The sequence below is a fragment of the Arachis hypogaea genome, chromosome 9 (genome assembly GCF_003086295.3).
Source record: "Arachis hypogaea cultivar Tifrunner chromosome 9, arahy.Tifrunner.gnm2.J5K5, whole genome shotgun sequence".
Classification (NCBI taxonomy): domain Eukaryota; kingdom Viridiplantae; phylum Streptophyta; class Magnoliopsida; order Fabales; family Fabaceae; genus Arachis; species Arachis hypogaea.
In genome coordinates this window covers 100,524,559-100,542,526 of record NC_092044.1, presented here as the reverse complement: position 1 = coordinate 100,542,526, position 17,968 = coordinate 100,524,559, and the positions used below count along the sequence as shown (strand labels likewise).

The 17,968-nt window shown below is 31.5% G+C and overlaps 1 protein-coding gene across 1 annotated transcript; it reads right to left on the bottom strand.

Moving 5' to 3' along the window:
- Window positions 1–11,141: 11,141 nt before the first annotated feature.
- On the bottom strand, window positions 11,142–15,807 carry LOC112711317 (protein PIN-LIKES 3). The gene is made up of 10 exons (XM_025763946.2): window positions 15,631–15,807; window positions 15,449–15,528; window positions 15,215–15,339; window positions 14,290–14,411; window positions 13,945–14,136; window positions 13,114–13,197; window positions 12,624–12,724; window positions 11,934–11,986; window positions 11,446–11,631; window positions 11,142–11,371 (listed from the first exon to the last, which is right to left on the bottom strand). The coding sequence occupies exons 1-10, from the start codon at window positions 15,763–15,765 to the stop codon at window positions 11,247–11,249; spliced, it is 1,203 nt and encodes a 400-aa protein (XP_025619731.1). The 5' UTR covers window positions 15,766–15,807; the 3' UTR covers window positions 11,142–11,246.
- Window positions 15,808–17,968: the final 2,161 nt, after the last annotated feature.

Sequence of the window (17,968 nt, the reverse complement as noted above, 5' to 3'; positions counted from 1 at the left end):
TGTGATATATATGAAACACATGTTTTCTATGCTTTAAAAGTAATTATTTTAATTATCCTTTATTACCATTCGATGCCGTGATTTGTGTGTTGAGTACTTTCAGGTTTTATAGGGCAGGAATGATTTAAAGGTTGGAAAGGAAACATACAAAATGGAAGGAAAGTACAAATTGGAGTTTTAGAGCAACTGGCAGTGACGCGTCCGCATGGACGACGCGAACGCGTGGTTCGCAAGAAAGAGAATCGACGTGAGCGCATGGATGAGGCGAACGCGTGACTTGCGAAATACAACTGACGCGGGCGAATGACTGACGCGACCGCATGGAAGAGCGACACTCCAGATGACGCGACCACGTGACCCACGCAGACGCGTGACGTACGCGATTTGCAGAATTTGCAGATCTCGTTTCCAGCGATTTTTGGGCCCTTTTTGACCCAGATCCAAATTCAAGAGGCACAGATTAGAAGTTATGAAGTGGGGGAATACATTGAGGCGGAGGATAACAATCAGATAGCGAGTAATTCACATGTTTCATAGTTTAGATGTAGTTTTTAGAGAGAGAGAGGCTCTCTCCTCTCTCTTAGGATTAAGATTAGGATTTATATTAGGATTAAGATTTATCTCATCTTCATATCAGGTTCAATATTCCTTTATTTTGACTTCTCTTATTTTTAATTATATATGTAGCAAATTTGGCTTAATGACATTCATGTTATGATTTTCTTAATTAATATAATTTGAGGTATTTCAAACTTATGATTGTTTTCTCTAATTTATGTTATTGATGCTTGGGCTCTATCCAAATTATTTTTATTCAAGTAGATTTTATTCCCTTTTGGCTTGGTTGATTAATTGGTAACTCTTGAGTTGTCAAACTCAGTAGTGGTTGAAATTGGCAGATTCTAATTGATCTAGATCGCACTAAAGCTAGTCCTCTCACAGGGATTGACTAGGACTTGAGGATCAAACTAATTAGTCCACTTGACTTTCCTTTGCTTTAGTGAAGGCTAACTAAGTGGGATTAAAACCCAATTCTCATCACACCTGATAAGGATAACTAGGATAGGACTTCCAATTTCTCATATCTTGCCAAGAGTTTATTTTTTAGTCATTTATTTATTTTTCTTGTCAATTAAATTACTTGTTCAACCCTTTTTTAAAACCCCAAAATATACCTTTGCATAACCAATAATAAGAACATACCTCCCTGCAATTCCTTGAGAAGACGACCCAAGATTTGAATACTTCGGTTATCAATTTATTTAGGGGTTTGTTACTTGTGACAACCAAATGTTTGTACGAAGGGATTTTCTGTTGGTTTAGAATCTATACTTACAACGCAACTATATTTTTATAAAATTCTTTACTAGCAAAAATCCTAACGTCAATACCATGGTCTAAACAAAACTTCACAACTTCGCACAACTAACCAGCAAGTGCACTGGGTCGTCCAAGTAATAAACCTTACGTGAGTAAAGGTCGATCCCACAGAGATTGTTGGTATGAAGCAAGCTATGGTCATCTTGTAAATCTCAGTTAGGCGGATAATAAATGATTATGGAGTTTTCGAATAATAATAATAAATAAACATAAAATAAAGATAGAAATACTTATGTAAATCATTAGTGGGAATTTCAGATAGGTGTATGAAGATGCTGTGCTCCTTTTGAATCTCTACTTTCCTACTGAATCTTACTCGGAATACCACAGACAAGGTTTAGACTTTTCGGATTCTCATGAATGCCGCCATCAATTCTAGCTTATACCACGAAGATTCTGATTAAGGAATCCAAGAGATATGCGCTCGGTCTAAGGTAGAACGGAGGTAGTTGTCAGTCACGCGATCATAGATGAGAATGATGATGAGTGTCACGGATCATCACATTCATCATGGTGAAATGCAATGAATATCTTAGAACAGGAATATACTGAATTGAATAGAAAATAGTAGTAATTGCATTAAAACTCGAGGTACAGCAGAGCTCCACACCCTTAATCTATGGTGTGTAGAAACTCCACCATTGAAAATACATAAGTGATGAAGGTCCAGGCATGGCCGAATGGCCAGGCCCCAAAACGTGATCACAGGATCAAAAATACAATCCAGGATTTCTAATATAATAATAAAATGTCTTATTTATACTAGACTAGCTACTAGGGTTTACAGAAGTAAGTAATTGACGCAGAAATCTACTTCCAGGGCCCACTTGGTGTGTGCTTGGGCTGAGCTTGAGCTTTACACGTGCAGAGGCTTCTTTTGGAGTTGAACTCCAAGTTGTAATGTGTTTTTGGCGTTCAACTCTGGTTCGTGACGTGTTTTTGGCGTTTGACTCCAGAATGCAGCATGGAACTGGCATTGAGCGCCAGTTTATGTCGTCTAATCTCGAATAAAGTATGTACTATCATATATTGCTGGAAAGCTCTGAATGTCTACTTTCCAACGCCATTGAGAGCGCGCCATTTGGAGTTCGGTAGCTCCAGAAAATCCATTTCGAGTGCAGGGAGGTCAGAATCCAACAGCATCAGCAGTCCTTTGTCAGCCTTCTTATAAGAGTTTTGCTCAGGTCCCTCAATCTCAGCCAGAAAATACTTGAAATTATAGAAAAACACAAAAACTCATAGGAAAGTCCAGAAATGTGAATTTAGCATAAAAACTAATGAAAACATCCCTAAAAGTAGCTAGATCCTACTAAAAATTACCTAAAAACAATGCCAAAAAGCGTATAAATTATCCGCTCATCAACAACCCTCTCTTTCTCCCCCTTGGCCGAAACAAACAACTCTCTCCCTCTCCTCTATATCTTCTTCTTCTTCATCTATTCTTTCTTCTTTTGCTCGAGGACTAGCAACATTCTAAGTTTGGTGTGAAAGAAGCATAGCTTTTTTTGTTTTTCCATAACCATTGATGGCACCTAAGGCCGAAGAAACCTCTAAGAAGAGGAAAGGGAAGACAAAAGCTTCCACCTCCGAGTCATGGAAGATGGAGAGATTCATCTCAAAATCCCATCAAGACCACTTTTATGAAGTTGTGGCCAAGAAGAAGGTGATCCCTGAGGTCCCTTTTATGCTCAAGAAAAATGAGTATCCGGAGATCCGACATGAGATCCAAAGAAGAGGTTGGGAAGTTCTTACCAACCCCATTCAACAAGTCAGAATCTTAATGGTTCAAGAGTTCTATGCCAATGCATGGATCACTAGAAACCATGATCAAAGTATGAACCCGAACCCAAAGAATTATCTTACAATGGTTCGGGGAAAATACTTAGATTTCAGTCCGGAGAACGTAAGGTTGGCCTTCAACTTGCCTGTGATGCAAGAAGATGCATGCCCCTACACTAGAAGGGTCAACTTTGATCAAAGGTTAGACCAAGTTCTCATGGATATATGTATAGAAGGAGCTCAATGGAAAAGAGACTCCAAAGGCAAGCTGGTTCAATTGAGAAGACTGGACCTTAAGCTTGTGGTTAGAGGATGGTTGGAGTTCATCCAATGCTCCATCATTCCTACTAGCAACCGATCCGAAGTAATTGTGGATCAGGCCATCATGATCCATAGCATCATGATTGGAGAGGAAGTAGAAGTTCATGAAGTCATCTCTTTAGAACTCTACAAAGTAGCCAAAAAGCCCTCCACCTTGGCAAGGCTATCTTTTCCTCATCTCATTTGCCATCTATACTACTTAGTTGGAGTTGTCATAGAAGGAGACATCCTCATTGAAGAGGACAAGCCCATCACTAAGAAGAGGATGGAGCAAACAAGAGATCCCATTCATGGATCTCAAGAGACACATGAGGAAGCTCATCATCAAGAAATCTCTGAGATGCCTCAAGGGATACATTTTCCTCCACACAATTATTGGGAGTAACTAAGGACAGGAGCACCAAAATCACTAGGGATCAAGGAACAAAGGCAAGGAAGAGACATAGAGGAGCTCAAGAACACCATTGGTCCTTCAAGAAGAAGGCGCCACCATCACTAAGGTGGACTCATTCCTTAACTTCCTTGTTTTTATCTCTCTATTTTTCGATTTTTGAGCTTCATGTTTGTCTATGTTTGTGTCTTTATTACATGATCATTAATATTTAGTAACTATGTCTTAAGGCTATGAATAATTCCATGAATCCTTCACCTTTCTTAAATGAAAAATATTTTTAATACAAAAGAACAAGAAGTACATGAGTTTCGAATTCATCCTTGAAATTAGTTTAATTATATTGATATGGTGACAATACTTTTTGTTTTCTGAATGAATGCTTGAACAGTGCATATTTTTTATCTTGTTGTTTATGAATGTTAAAATTGTTGGCTCTTGAAAGAATGATGAACAAGAGAAATGTTATTGATAATCTGAAAAATCATAAAATTGATTCTTGAAGCAAGAAAAAGCAGTGAAGAACAAAGCTTGCGAAAAAAATAAAAAAGAAAAAGAAAAAGCAAGCAGAAAAAGCCAATAGCCCTTAAAACCAAATGGAAAGGGTAAAAAAGGATCCAAGGCTTTGAGCACCAATGGATAGGAGGGCCCAAGGAAATAAATCCAGGCCTAAGCGGCTAAATCAAGCTGTCCCTAACCATGTGCTTGTGGCATGCAGGTCCAAGTGAAAAGCTTGAGACTGAGTGGTTAAAGTCGTGATCCAAAGCAAAAATAGTGTGCTTAAGAGCTCTGGACACCTTTAACTGGGAACTTTAGCAAAGCTGAGTCACAATCTGAAAAGGTTCACCCAATCATGTGTCTGTGGCATTTATGTATCCGATGGTAATACTGGAAAACAAAGTGCTTAGGGCCACTGCCAAGACTCATAAAAGTAGCTGTGTTCAAGGATCAACATACTTAATTAGGAAAATCAATAACACTATCTGAACTCTGAGTTCCTATGGATGCCAATCATTCTAAACTTCAAAGGATAAAGTGAGATGCCAAAACTGTTCAGAGACAAAAAGCTACAAGTCCCACTCATCTAATTAGAACTAATATTCATTGATATTTTGAGATTTATAGTATATTCTCTTCTTTTTATCCTATTTGATTTTCAGTTGCTTGGGGAGAAGCAACAATTTAAGTTTGGTGTTGTGATGAGCGGATAATTTATACGCTTTTTGGCATTGTTTTTAGGTAGTTTTAGTAGGATCTAGCTACTTTTAGGGATGTTTTTATTAGTTTTTATGCAAAATTCATATTTCTGGACTTTACTATGAGTATGTGTTTTTCTGTGATTTCAGGTATTTTCTGGCTGAAATTGAGGGACCTGAGTAAAAATCTTATTCAGGCTGAAAAAGAACTGCTGATGCTGTTGGATTCTGACCTCCCTAAACTCAAAATGGATTTTCTAGAGCTACAAAACTCCAAATGGCGCGCTCTTAACTTTTTTGGAAAGTAGACATTCAGAGCTTTCCAGCAATATATAATAGTCCCTACTTTATTCGAGTTTAGACGATGCAAACTGGCATTCAACGCCAGTTCCATGCTGCATTCTGGAGTAAAACGCCAGAAATACGTCACAAACCAAAGTTAAACACCAAAAACATGTTACAACTTGGCGTTTAACCCCAAGAGAAGCCTCTGCACGTGTAAAGCTCAAGCTCAGCCCAAGCACACACCAAAGTGGGCCCTAGAAGTGGATTTCTGCACTAAGACTTATTTCTGTAAACCCTAGTAGCTAGTTTAGTATAAATAGAACTTTTTACTATTGTACTAAGGGTCCTTTTCCCTATTTTCGAATTCATATGTCTTTTGTGGAGGCTGGCCATTCGGCCATGCCTGGACCATCACTTATGTATTTTCAACGGTGGAGTTTCTACACACCATAGATTAAGGGTGTGGAGCTCTGCTATACCTCGAGTTTTAATGCAATTACTACTATTTTCTATTCAATTCAGCTTATTCTTGTTCTAAGATATTCGTTGCACTTCAACCTGATGGATGTGATGATTCGTGACACTCATCATCATCCGTCCTTATGAACGCGTGACTGACAACCACTTCCGTTCTACCTTAGATCGAGCGTGTATCTCTTGGGTTCCTTAACCAGAATCTTTGTGGTATAAGCTAGAACCCTTTGGCGGCCATTCTTGAGAATCCGGAAAGTATAAACCTTGTCTGTGGTATTTCGAGTAGGATTCAGGGATTGAATGATTGTGATGAGCTTCAAACTCGCGATTGTTGGGCGTAGTAATAGACGCAAAAGAATCAATGGATTCTATTCTGACATGATCGAGAACCGACAGATAATTAGCCGTGCTGTGACAAGAGCATTTGGACCATTTTCAATGAGAGGATGGGAAGTAGCCATTGACAACGGTGATGCCCTACATATAGCTTGCCATGGAAAGGAGTAAGAAGGATTGGATGAAAACAGTAGGAAAGCAGAGATTCAGAAGGAACACAGCATCTCCATACACTTATTTGAAATTTCTACCAATAAATTACATAAGTATCTCTATCTTTATTTTATGCTTTATTATTATTATTTTAGAAAATCATTATAATCATTTGAATCAGCCTAACTGAGATTTACAAGATGACCATAGATTGCTTCATACCAACAATTTCTGTGGGATCGACCCTTACTCACGTAAGGTTTATTACTTGGATGACCCAGTGCACTTGCTGGTTAGTTGTGCGAAGTTGTGAAGAATGTGAGTAAACCATAGTAGTGTGCACCAAGTTTTTGGAGCCATTGCTAAGAATTGTTCAAGTTATGAAAAGAGTAAATCACAATTTTGCCTATCAATATACGACGTGGAAGAGCATAGACAATTCATTGGGTCTTGATAATTTCTTCAACAAACCTCTTCAAGTTTAGCTTTTGGAGATCCTATCATCCCAATCCACCTACCAAGATATTCCTTAGACCCTACTTTTCTCTTGTATCATGAATACTCTTTGGTTTCATCGGAATAAGTATATCTTTAAAGAGGATGGAACTATGCCAGAGGGTGCTGTCTATTTGGCTGCTCTTCAGCTAGCTCGAGATTATGATGCTGTCCAGTCTAAGTTTATCAAAATAAGGAAAAATGTTGGTTTTTTTTTTTATGGAAAAGCATATTCATTGGTCTCCCTCAACCTCCCCTTTCATTAAATTAAATACAGATGGTTCAATATCAAAGGAGGAAAAGGCTGTGTGTGGTGGCATTTTGCAAGATCATGAAGGACAATTCTTAGCTTGTTTTAGCGCCAATCTAGGTGTTTGTACTGTTACTGTGACTGAATTGTGGGGCATACTTCTTGGTACGGAATTAGCTATTCACTTGAGTATTGCTAATCTCGCTATTGAGGTTGATCCAAGAGTTACAGTTTTGTTGTATTTGAATGATACTATTGATCTCCATAGAGTTCGCACGCTTATCGTGGCTATTAAGGAAAAGTTCAGCAAATTTTTAAATTAGGAACTTCGCCATGAATTTCGAAAAGCAAATTGGTGTGCCGATCGTTTAGCATCTAATGGACACTCTCTAAAGTTTAGTTGTCATTTTTTTTTATAATTTACCTTTTTGTATTTTATCTTATTTTTTTCTGATGCCATGGATGTCTTTTTTTCTAGAATAATTTTTAGGTAGTGTTTTTGAATTTTTTGTCTCGCGTTATTTATAAAAAAAAATATAAAATTTAAAAGAATCCCGCTAATAAATAGAGTTGCATTACAAGCACTAGAACTTGCTATTTTTATTTTCTTTGTTTAAAATTTGATCACTACCCTAGTAACTGAGAGCATATGACATTTCAATATTGATAAATTTAAGTTGATAATATCTATTTAATTTTTAAAAGAGTTTTGATATCATATGTATCTCATATGTATCTTAAAATATCTATCAACAAGCGTAACATCATATTAGTTTTGGAAAATTTGTGTTGTACCAAAAATATTAATATTCATTAAATAAAAGCTATAATCATTAGCTAATCAAGGTATCAAAGGACATTTTTAATTTTTATTCATAAATTTAATATCAAAATAGTTGGGCATTATGAGGAGACCTTTTTCCTTTTTTATTTTATTTTCTTAGAAAATGAAAGCCTAAACAGTATGTTAATGTGAATTCTTAATTAACAGTATGTGTTATGTGACAAGTAACAAAATTTTATATTTAGTCAAGATAATAGTTTTTAATATTTACAAAAATCAAGTTAACTTATAAAATTTCGAAAGGGTACAAAGCATATTGATAGTTATTACTTATTATGATATAATGATTAATATCCACTACTCTTTTATATTTTGTAGACATATCTACGTATCTACTACTCTTCTTGACTCTCTTTCTGATAATTAACTAAATATTTTACTAATAATCTTCTACAACTAAATTAATTATTCAACAAATCTAATTAAATTAGTATAATTTAATTGATATCCACGTACTACTATTTCTATTTTTTTTTTTTACTAAATACGTTATTATATATAAAATTTAATGAACGTTTGAACTATTAAATGATTCAAGTAATAAACATATTTTTTAAAATTTTTATAATTATTAAATTGTTCTTATTTAATTTTAATTAAAAATTAATTTTTATATATTATTTAATTATAAAATCTATTATTTATTTCATAAATTATTATTTTATTATTCAATTATTAGAAATAAAAACAACAACGAAATAGATCCTTCATTAACCGTGATCTATATAAATATTTTGATAATACGAATCAATGAGTTTTTTTATTCCTTGATCCGTTACATCTGTAAAAGATAAAAAAATCATGTTTGTTAGTAATCCAATCGATTAGAAGTACAACACAATCGATTGAATTTCGCATGACAATATAATTTTTTTTAATTCAATTGATTGGAAGTCTTTTTTTTTTGGGTACATGATCAAAATTCTTAAAGCCTCATAGTCCCATTAATAATATACAACATCAACAGAGTTGTTTTTATACTCTTTATGTTTGATTCGTATTTTTTTATGTTATTAGCTGTGGTGAGAGAAATCTTCGTATTTTCGCATTAACAATCTCATTAGAACAACCATTACACTTTTTTTATTGTGACTTCTAATTGATTGAATTTTGAAAAAATTCATATTGTCGTACGAAATTTAATCGATTGTGTTACACTACCAATAGATTGAATAAGAAAAAATTTATATTCTATAGCGCAATTCAATCAATTGTGTAACACTTTCAATTGATTGAATTTTGAGAAAATCCATATTGTCGTGCGAAATTCAATCGATTGTGTTACACTTCCAATCCAATCGATTGAATTTTTAAAAAAACTCATATTATCGTGTGCAATTCAATCATTGTGCTGTACTTCCAATTAATTGAATTACCAACAAACACAATTTTTCTAGCTTTTATGGATGCAACAGATTAAGGAATAAAAAACTCATTGATTCATATTTCCAAAATATTTATGGAGGTTACGATTAATGGAAGATTTATTTTATTGTTGTTTTTGCTTCTAATTATTCATAAACATGATAGATAAATAATAAAATGATAATTTATAAAATAGAAGCTATATTTTATAATTAAATAATATATAAAGAATTAATTTGTGATTAAAATTAAATTAGGACTATTTAGTAATTATTAAAAATTTTAAAAACATGTTTTATTATTGGGAACATTTAATAGTCCAAATGTTATAGGACCGTTGAGTCATTTGTCATATAACTGCTTTTTGACAGCTTCTTTCTTTCCACCTTTGATAGATGTTGCTGCTTTCTCTTCTTCTTCTCCTATTTTTTTCTCATCTTTCTTTTTCATTATTATTATTGTCACCACCACGTCACCACCATCACCACCACCACCACCACCACCACCTCCTCCTCCTCCTCCTCCTCTCATTTGAATTTCTTTGATTTCTTCCTTCCTTTTTCTCCTCCTCCTCTATCGTAATTATTATCATCATCATTATTGTTATTATCATCATCGTCATCTTCTTATATGTATACCAATCCAAATCCAGAATGTAACTAAAATTCTTTAATGACGGCAACACACAAACAAGCTCAGTTCAAAACAAGTTCAGACCATAATTCACCGAAATTAAATCAAGAATAGATTGAAATTAAATTCAAAATGCACCAAAATTACTAAATAATAACTCAAAACTCATCCTCCTTCTTCATTATCATCATATTTTTCTTCTCTTACTCCTCCTCTTTTTTCCATCTTTCTCCTTCGTTATCGTTGTTGTCACCGCTACCACACCACCACCTCCCTACTCCTCCTCCTCCTTTTCTCATTTGAATTTCTTCGATCACCTCCTTCTTTTTCCTCATCCTCCTCCTCTTCCATCAACCCTAATATCTTCATCATTATCGTTATTGTCATTATCGTTGTCTTTTTTTTATATGTATAACAATTCAAATACAGAATGCATCGAAATTCTTTAATGATAACGAGATACAAACAAACTCAATTTAAAACAAGTTGAGACCAGAATGCACCGAAACTAAATTCAGAATGCACCGAACTCAAAACTCCTCCTCCTGCTTCTTCTTCATCATTATCATCGTCTTTTATTTTTTTCATCATCTTCTTTTTGTTTTACCTTCTCATTATTCTTCTAGTTTTACTTTCTCAATAAGATTAAAAACAAAAAAAACAAATAAAGAAGAAGAAAAAGATATAATGCTACAAAATCACTAGAAAGAGAAGGAGGAAAAGAAAAAAAAACGTAACAACAACAGTAAAAGAACAACGATGAGAAGGAAACATGAGAAAAAGAAGGAGCGCAAAAAAGAAGGAGGAGAAATACGAAAAAAAAAAAGAAGAAGAAAGAGGAGGCGGCGGAGGAGAGGAACGCGGAAACGTTCAAGTAGTTGGAGCGTGTATTCACGCTCTCACTAATGAAATTAATTTTTATTGGGCTTTCACCAATTTGATTGTGAAAAAAATTTTAATGTATAGCATAACTCATATTTTACTAGCATTTATCTTGTGAGTTTAAATTTGATATTTGTATCAAAATTAAATTATTATTTTTTTATTTATTTGGGTCATTTATTTTGTGATTGAATTAGGGGTGTCTTGGACTAACCCCAAATGAAAAAGGCCCAATAAATAAAACCGAAGGCCCATAGTGAAGTATACCCCCTCAAACTGCTTCTCATTCAGACCCAAAAATCATAAATAAATAAACAAAATATTCCACACTCTACAACATTATAATTTGTGAACAACTTTTTAGAATATGATTAATATTTTATATTTATAACCATCGATGTCTCATAAATCATAATACATCTGACTGTAACTAATTATTATTGTTATAAAAATATCCCATCATCATAGGACAAGCCACATAAAAAATGTGGACCAAAGTGTAAGAGAAACTGCAGCACAGGCATAAGTTGCTAGCATGATTATTGAGCATTCTGTTTCACCAGCTCCAAATAATTGAGTAATTGTACCTGAATAATATATAAAGTAAGAAGTGTGTGGTTTTGCTTAATTATTCATAATTAATTAATTGTAATGAACTTACTTATGCTTATGGCAGGGGGAAGAGCGTACTGAAGCAACAACATAAATTGGTATAATGGATCATGGTTTATCAACCCAAAATGAATTGCACCTTTCACAATGCACACACCTAACATTGGTAACGCTATGTATCTAACCACAAGTATCCCTAACAAAAGTGGAACCTTCATTCCTGACCCTTTTAACCCTGAAACATAGTTAGTGAACCAATAATATTTTATTAGTAATTATATTATATATCATGAGTAGTTCAATTATAACTCACTGATCCACTTTATAAAAAAACTTTTTATATAATCATTTAATTATATTTGTTCTTTGACTAATTATTCACGTACTCGATATGAAAAGTAATTATTTGGTAGCAATGTGATAAACTGATAATACATAATTAAATGCAAGATAATAATTTTTTTACGCCAAAAGTAAATCAAAATTATTTTTTGTATTTTTCTCATAAAATAAAACAAATAAAGAATAAAAGGTTACCCTTAAGTAGATTTGCTCCGACCAACAAAGTGACTGCTGGAATGGCCGCATCCCTGAAAATATTGGAAACACTACTATTTGTAATTTTCTAATTATGAAATTAGCCACAATAAGACTCAATCATCTTTTGGACTAAATTTTTGTAGTAATCTATAAAATTTACGATTTTTACCATTTTAATTTTTCATATTCGAAATTTATTATACTAATCTTTAAGATCTAATTTGATGCACCAAATTAATCTCTGAATCTGTTTTAGCATTTAATCAACAAATTAAATATTGACTTACCATGCTAGACACGGACTAAATGATATCTTTTCATTTTAACTCTTAAATAAATAAAGTTATTTTAGAGAATGAAGAGAGATATAATAATTTGCACATTATATAAACTCTTCTTTCTTTTTTTATTTTTACCTTGTTTAATTGCCAAAATAAAATTATATTGTTTAATTTTATGTTCAACATGATAAATCTGAACTAGTTCAGTACTTAATTTACTGAATGAGCAAATATGATTTTTAAAAGTAAATCTCAAAAACCAGTATAAATAATTTTTAATTTGAATCACTAAACTAATAAAAGCTGTGAATTTGAGAGGCTATTTTGGGAATTTAGTACATTTTTACATTGGTGATGTGAAGTATTATATTAATCACTAAAGGAGCTAGTTTTTCTTAGTACATACCCCACCATGGATGTAGAGTCTTCAAGAACACGTAGTGGAGCATCATCACCGACAAACAACTTCCGAAATGGAGTGATTCCACCCATCACTAGACCAACAATCTACACCATTCACAATGCTATATATCATTTTAATGTTGCTTTGTATTTAGAAAATTTATTTAAAAAAATACATTTATGCATATATTGACTTCTTAAATTGTGATTCCATCGTCGTAGTTTTCATTAATTTGCATTGTTACGTCTTTGAAATTTTAGAAATAGCAGTTTAGTCCTCGAATACTGATGTCTATCAACAGAGGAACTAAACCGATCAATGAATATAATTTGAAGGACTAAATTGTTAAATTTTGAAATTTCAACAACGAATAAGAACACGCTTATATTTAACTTCAAATACCAGTTAAATATTTAATTAAGTTGTAACATTTTTTTCCAAGAAAATGAAACTATTTGTGAGTACCATAAATCAGAATTATTAATTAGCATACCGATCCAACTGTTGCAGGTGCTAGTAGGACCTTCAGATTCAGCTTTTCTACCAAAGTCTTAACTATCTTTGCAAGTTTTGGTAACTGTAAAAGCCACAAAATTATGAGAATAAGAGTAAATTACCGATTATTTCTATCAATATCTTAACAATGTAAATTAACTCAATATATATTAAAAGAGTAAAGTGAAAAATAAATTCCTAAAAAATTTACATTTCGAACCGGTTAATTCTTAAAAAATATACTAATAAAATTTTTTAGGATAGTAAACATGAACAAATTAGTTTAAATTAAAATTTTTTAACCTAATCATAAAAGACTAATTTAAAAATATTGTGTCTGTATTTATTATCTTAAAAACCTTTATTATTAAATACTAATCTGTCTGAAATATAAATTTTCAAAAATTTATTTATATTTTACTCTTATTAAAAATTGAATTTGTTCGACAAATGTATCCAATAAATTATTCATTTTAAGTAATTTTGTCGAATTAATCCAATTTTTAATATAAGTGCTGAGTTAGTTTACATATACCTCTGTTAAAATTGTGGACGATTAAATTTTTCACGGTTATAAATGTTAGTTTACTTCTTACACCTGATGCTGCAAAACTATATATTAAAGGCAAGAGTTGTTCTATATATAGTGATATAAAAATGGTATTTATATATTAAAATTAATCATTAAAATTAGTTATCATGTATTTTTTATACAAAAATATATGTAGTTTAATTTTTTTAATGTATATTTTGTATTTTAATATATATTCTACACTAATGACTGATTTTAATATACATCTAGTATGATTAATATTGATATTATATTAACCTTTGCTTTTTCATGAGAAAATGTTGTTTCAATTTGAAGTTGATTTTCATGATCATCAACAGTCTCTGATAAATCCTCTGTGGAATTCTTCACGGAATCTTTTTCTAATGTGGAATTATTATCCAAAGTCTTATTGGATGAATATAAACGAACGATGTTGTACACAAAAGTCCAAATGTAGATGTTTCCTATCTGGTCAAAATCAGATCCGACAATCAAGAAAGAATCAAAGAAATATATTATTATCAATATAATTAATTAATTCATGATTAATAGTAACAAGTTTAGTTATTCTCTGATATGGTGAACCTAGTTTAGATTCAATGTTAAATAAAAATTGCTTACAGCCATGGATAGAGAAGCATATCCCATCCCTTTCTTGTAGCAAAGATCCACAGCTCCAAAAGGACTGTTGCTTCCTTTGCAAACTGTTGGCATTATGATAAGAGGCAAATTTCCTAGATTTCCTGTTTTTCCATCAAACCCCAAAATCGTGATTAAAGGAAACGTATTAGTGTCAAATTTATTGTAAGGTATGATACTTACGTATCTTGATTAATTGAGATCATTGGCTTAATTGATCTGCTTTGTAAGAGTGAATTCTAAAAATTGCAAATTTTCTATATTTGTGTTGTTGTATATATTATATTTCGTGACGAGATCTCATACTCCTTTAATGATAGTAAATAAATGTCAGATTTATTATACATGACAAAAATAAATACAAACAACAGTACAACACATTTCCTTTTTAATAGTTTATTATAAACTATATTTGCATGAATTATTATCTATTGGAAGACAAAAAAAAATCGACTCAATCAATCCAAATTTATCGACTTTATTTAATATTTATTTACTGCCGTGTATATTAAATAAAGCCAAAAAAAATAAATTTTAGCAATTTTTTATTAATATTTTTTAGTTATCAAACATTTTTCTTATTCAAAATTCTCGAATTTAAACAATTGAAAATGACAAAAGTTTCATTTCTCCAAATTAAATAATTATCTAAAAGAAAAGTATAGGTAGACAATAAAAATACTAAATAATATAAATAATGGATATATCATATGTTCAATTCATTAGGTGTGTTGATGGTTATCTTAATATTAAGATTTAGGTGAATAATTTAAGATGTAGTATATTTTTACTTTATTAGACCAATTTTAGAGTCCATTATTTACATTGTTCATAAAAAGCTATTGTCTACATAGTAAAGTTCCTATCTAAAATAGGTTAGTTAGTGAAGATATGTGTATATATATACCTGCAGCACAACACCCCAAGACAAGGCCATACATGTGATTCGGAGCTTTGGTTATTTTCATAAATAACCATCCCAATGCTGTCCCAACTATGAATGTTAGAAGAATATTCAATGGCATGAACCACCTACATACATATTTCATCAAATGAATAGCTACAGCAATATATAAATTTTGGAAGATAAATGTAAATGGCAGCACTAAAAGATTTTATGCATGAAATTAAAAGAACATACAGCATAACGAGATTCTTAAATGTTATTGTCTTAGTGAGGATGCTGCAAACAAGAGCCGGAGTGAACACATAATATACCAACTGATGAAAAACAAAACAAACACCATTATTAAGTGTGTGTGTGTGTGTGTAAGCAAATGCAAAGAAATTAAAAGGAAGAAAAAGAAGTTAATTATCTATTACTGTATTCAAGTGCTTCCTGGCAGTGTCCCTTAGCACATTAAATCGATCAAGAGCAAGAAATGCTCCTAAAGCAGTAATCAGGAGCACCTTAAGAACTGGCATTAATGCAGTAATGAAGAGCTTCCAGAACTGCATTGTGCCCTCTTCTTCTTTTCTTTACTACAACATATCACAACAATACAATGTAATGTGTCCTTCTTATAACAAGCCAAAGGTGCAATTTCGTTCGGTTGGGTTTGGTCGCATTTGAGGAGTAAAAACAAATGTTTGTTATTAGAATTTACAAAAATTGTCCCACAAACAATAATAAAAAATAGTCTAAAGTAATATCAGATTATTTTATTTTGTATTTTTAATTATTACTAAAATAATTGAATAACAGAATAAAATATATTTTTTATTTTTAATATTTAATTTTATTTAATTTTATTCCTAATATTTTTATGTATGTCAAAATTATCTTTAGAAACTAAATTTTTAATTTTATTCTTAATGTTTTACATGAAATCAATGTTTAAAGTAATTTTGACACAAATTAAAAATATTAAAAGTAAAATTAGATGTAACTAAATGTACCTTATTAGGAGTGTTGTTGGAGAAAATGGCAAACATTAAAAAAATATATACTTTTATATATAGTAAATATGTAATTATAAATGCTATAATTATAAATATTAAATTAAATAAGTTAACATTTGGTTATTATCTATCTATTATTAGTCGAATCTAGTCTAATTTTTTGGACAGGTCTGCTATATATACAAGTCTTTTTGGTTTACAAGCTATACAAATTTCTAAGAAAAAAATACGCGCACCACTCCTTTAGAATCGAATATCCAACGTACGCGCCTTAATCACTCGGTTGCGTTTTTCCACAATACATTCATTATGCCGCACTTTTCCTCTTCTTCCTCAATCAAAACGCAAACCGTCAATATTCAAGCGACATTTGAAACAAACTACAATTCTGAAGAAACGTTCCAACTCCTCGCGAAAAGTAGAAGAAATTAAGAAGAAAAGATGCAAATCTCCATAAAAAACGAAGAAATATTATTCAAGGTACTATTTTACTGTTATTCTAGGTTTTTTTTTCTAGATTGTCTTTGCTATGTGCCTCATCCTTAACCAGCAAAATATTAAAAGATTTCAAGAAGAAATATACTGTCTCCTCTCTGATATTGTGGTAAGGTATACTTCAACAAGTTTTGGGTGTATTTCTTTAATCCTTTGGTGTATTTCTTTAATTCTTTAATTTGGGTGTATTGCTATAATCATTTGGGTGTATTTCTATAATTGTTTGGGTCTATTTTTGTAACCGTATTTCTGTAATCGTTTGGGTGTATTTCTGTAACCGTTTGGTTGTATTTCTGTAATTCTTTGGGTATATTTCTGTAATCGTTTGGGTATATTTCTGTAATCATTTTGGTTTATTTCTGAAGTTCCATTATCTTCAAAACAATTTCAAAAATTGATTTCAGAAACCATGAAAATCGAAAATAAAACGAAGCAAGAATATAGAAAGAGAAACGCACGTAAATGACGAAGAAGAAACTAGAGATAAACGTAGTAAAACAACGAAGAAAAGGCAAAGAGATAACGCACAAAGAAGATCGAACAAATTTGATAAGAAACTCAAAAAAAGAAACGAAATCTTTTAAAAAATAAAAATTATAAATTCATGCGTTAATTGATTTGGATTAATTTAAAAATTTGTTAAAGAAGCACGTAACATAAATAGCGTGTTTAGGAATTTTGTTCTATTCAGATTTGTAAAGCTTGTAAATGCAAAATAATTATATGTAAAAAAATTTTTTTAACAAGGTAAAAAGCTGTTAATGCGAATTGGTCCGATCATATTAGAATTGGACTGGATCGATTCGGTTAATAAAATATCTGTTAATATGAAAATTAAAAATAAAAAATCTAAACAATAAAAAATTATTAACGAAAGAAAAAAGATCCATATTGATCACCATGCACCACCACATATATGAATGAACAAAAAAAGTAAAATAAAATATTAGCCAAGTGCAAACGCAATACACAATAATAATGTCATGTGATCTATCCCACTAGAATGAGTCTAATTCTTGTTAGAAAAAGCGGAAATTATTCTACTATATGTACATGGTTCAAAATCACCCTAAAAAGCAAGAATTAGCTAGTGTATCTAAATTTTCATCTATTTGAAAAAAAAAATGAAACTAGACGTATCCAACTTAACTTAGACTTTGATTTGGTAAAATTTTTTACAAAAATATTTGTATTTTTTAAAAGTGTATTTTTTTTATTATATACATGATAAATAAAATAGATTATATACTTGTACTTATAATTT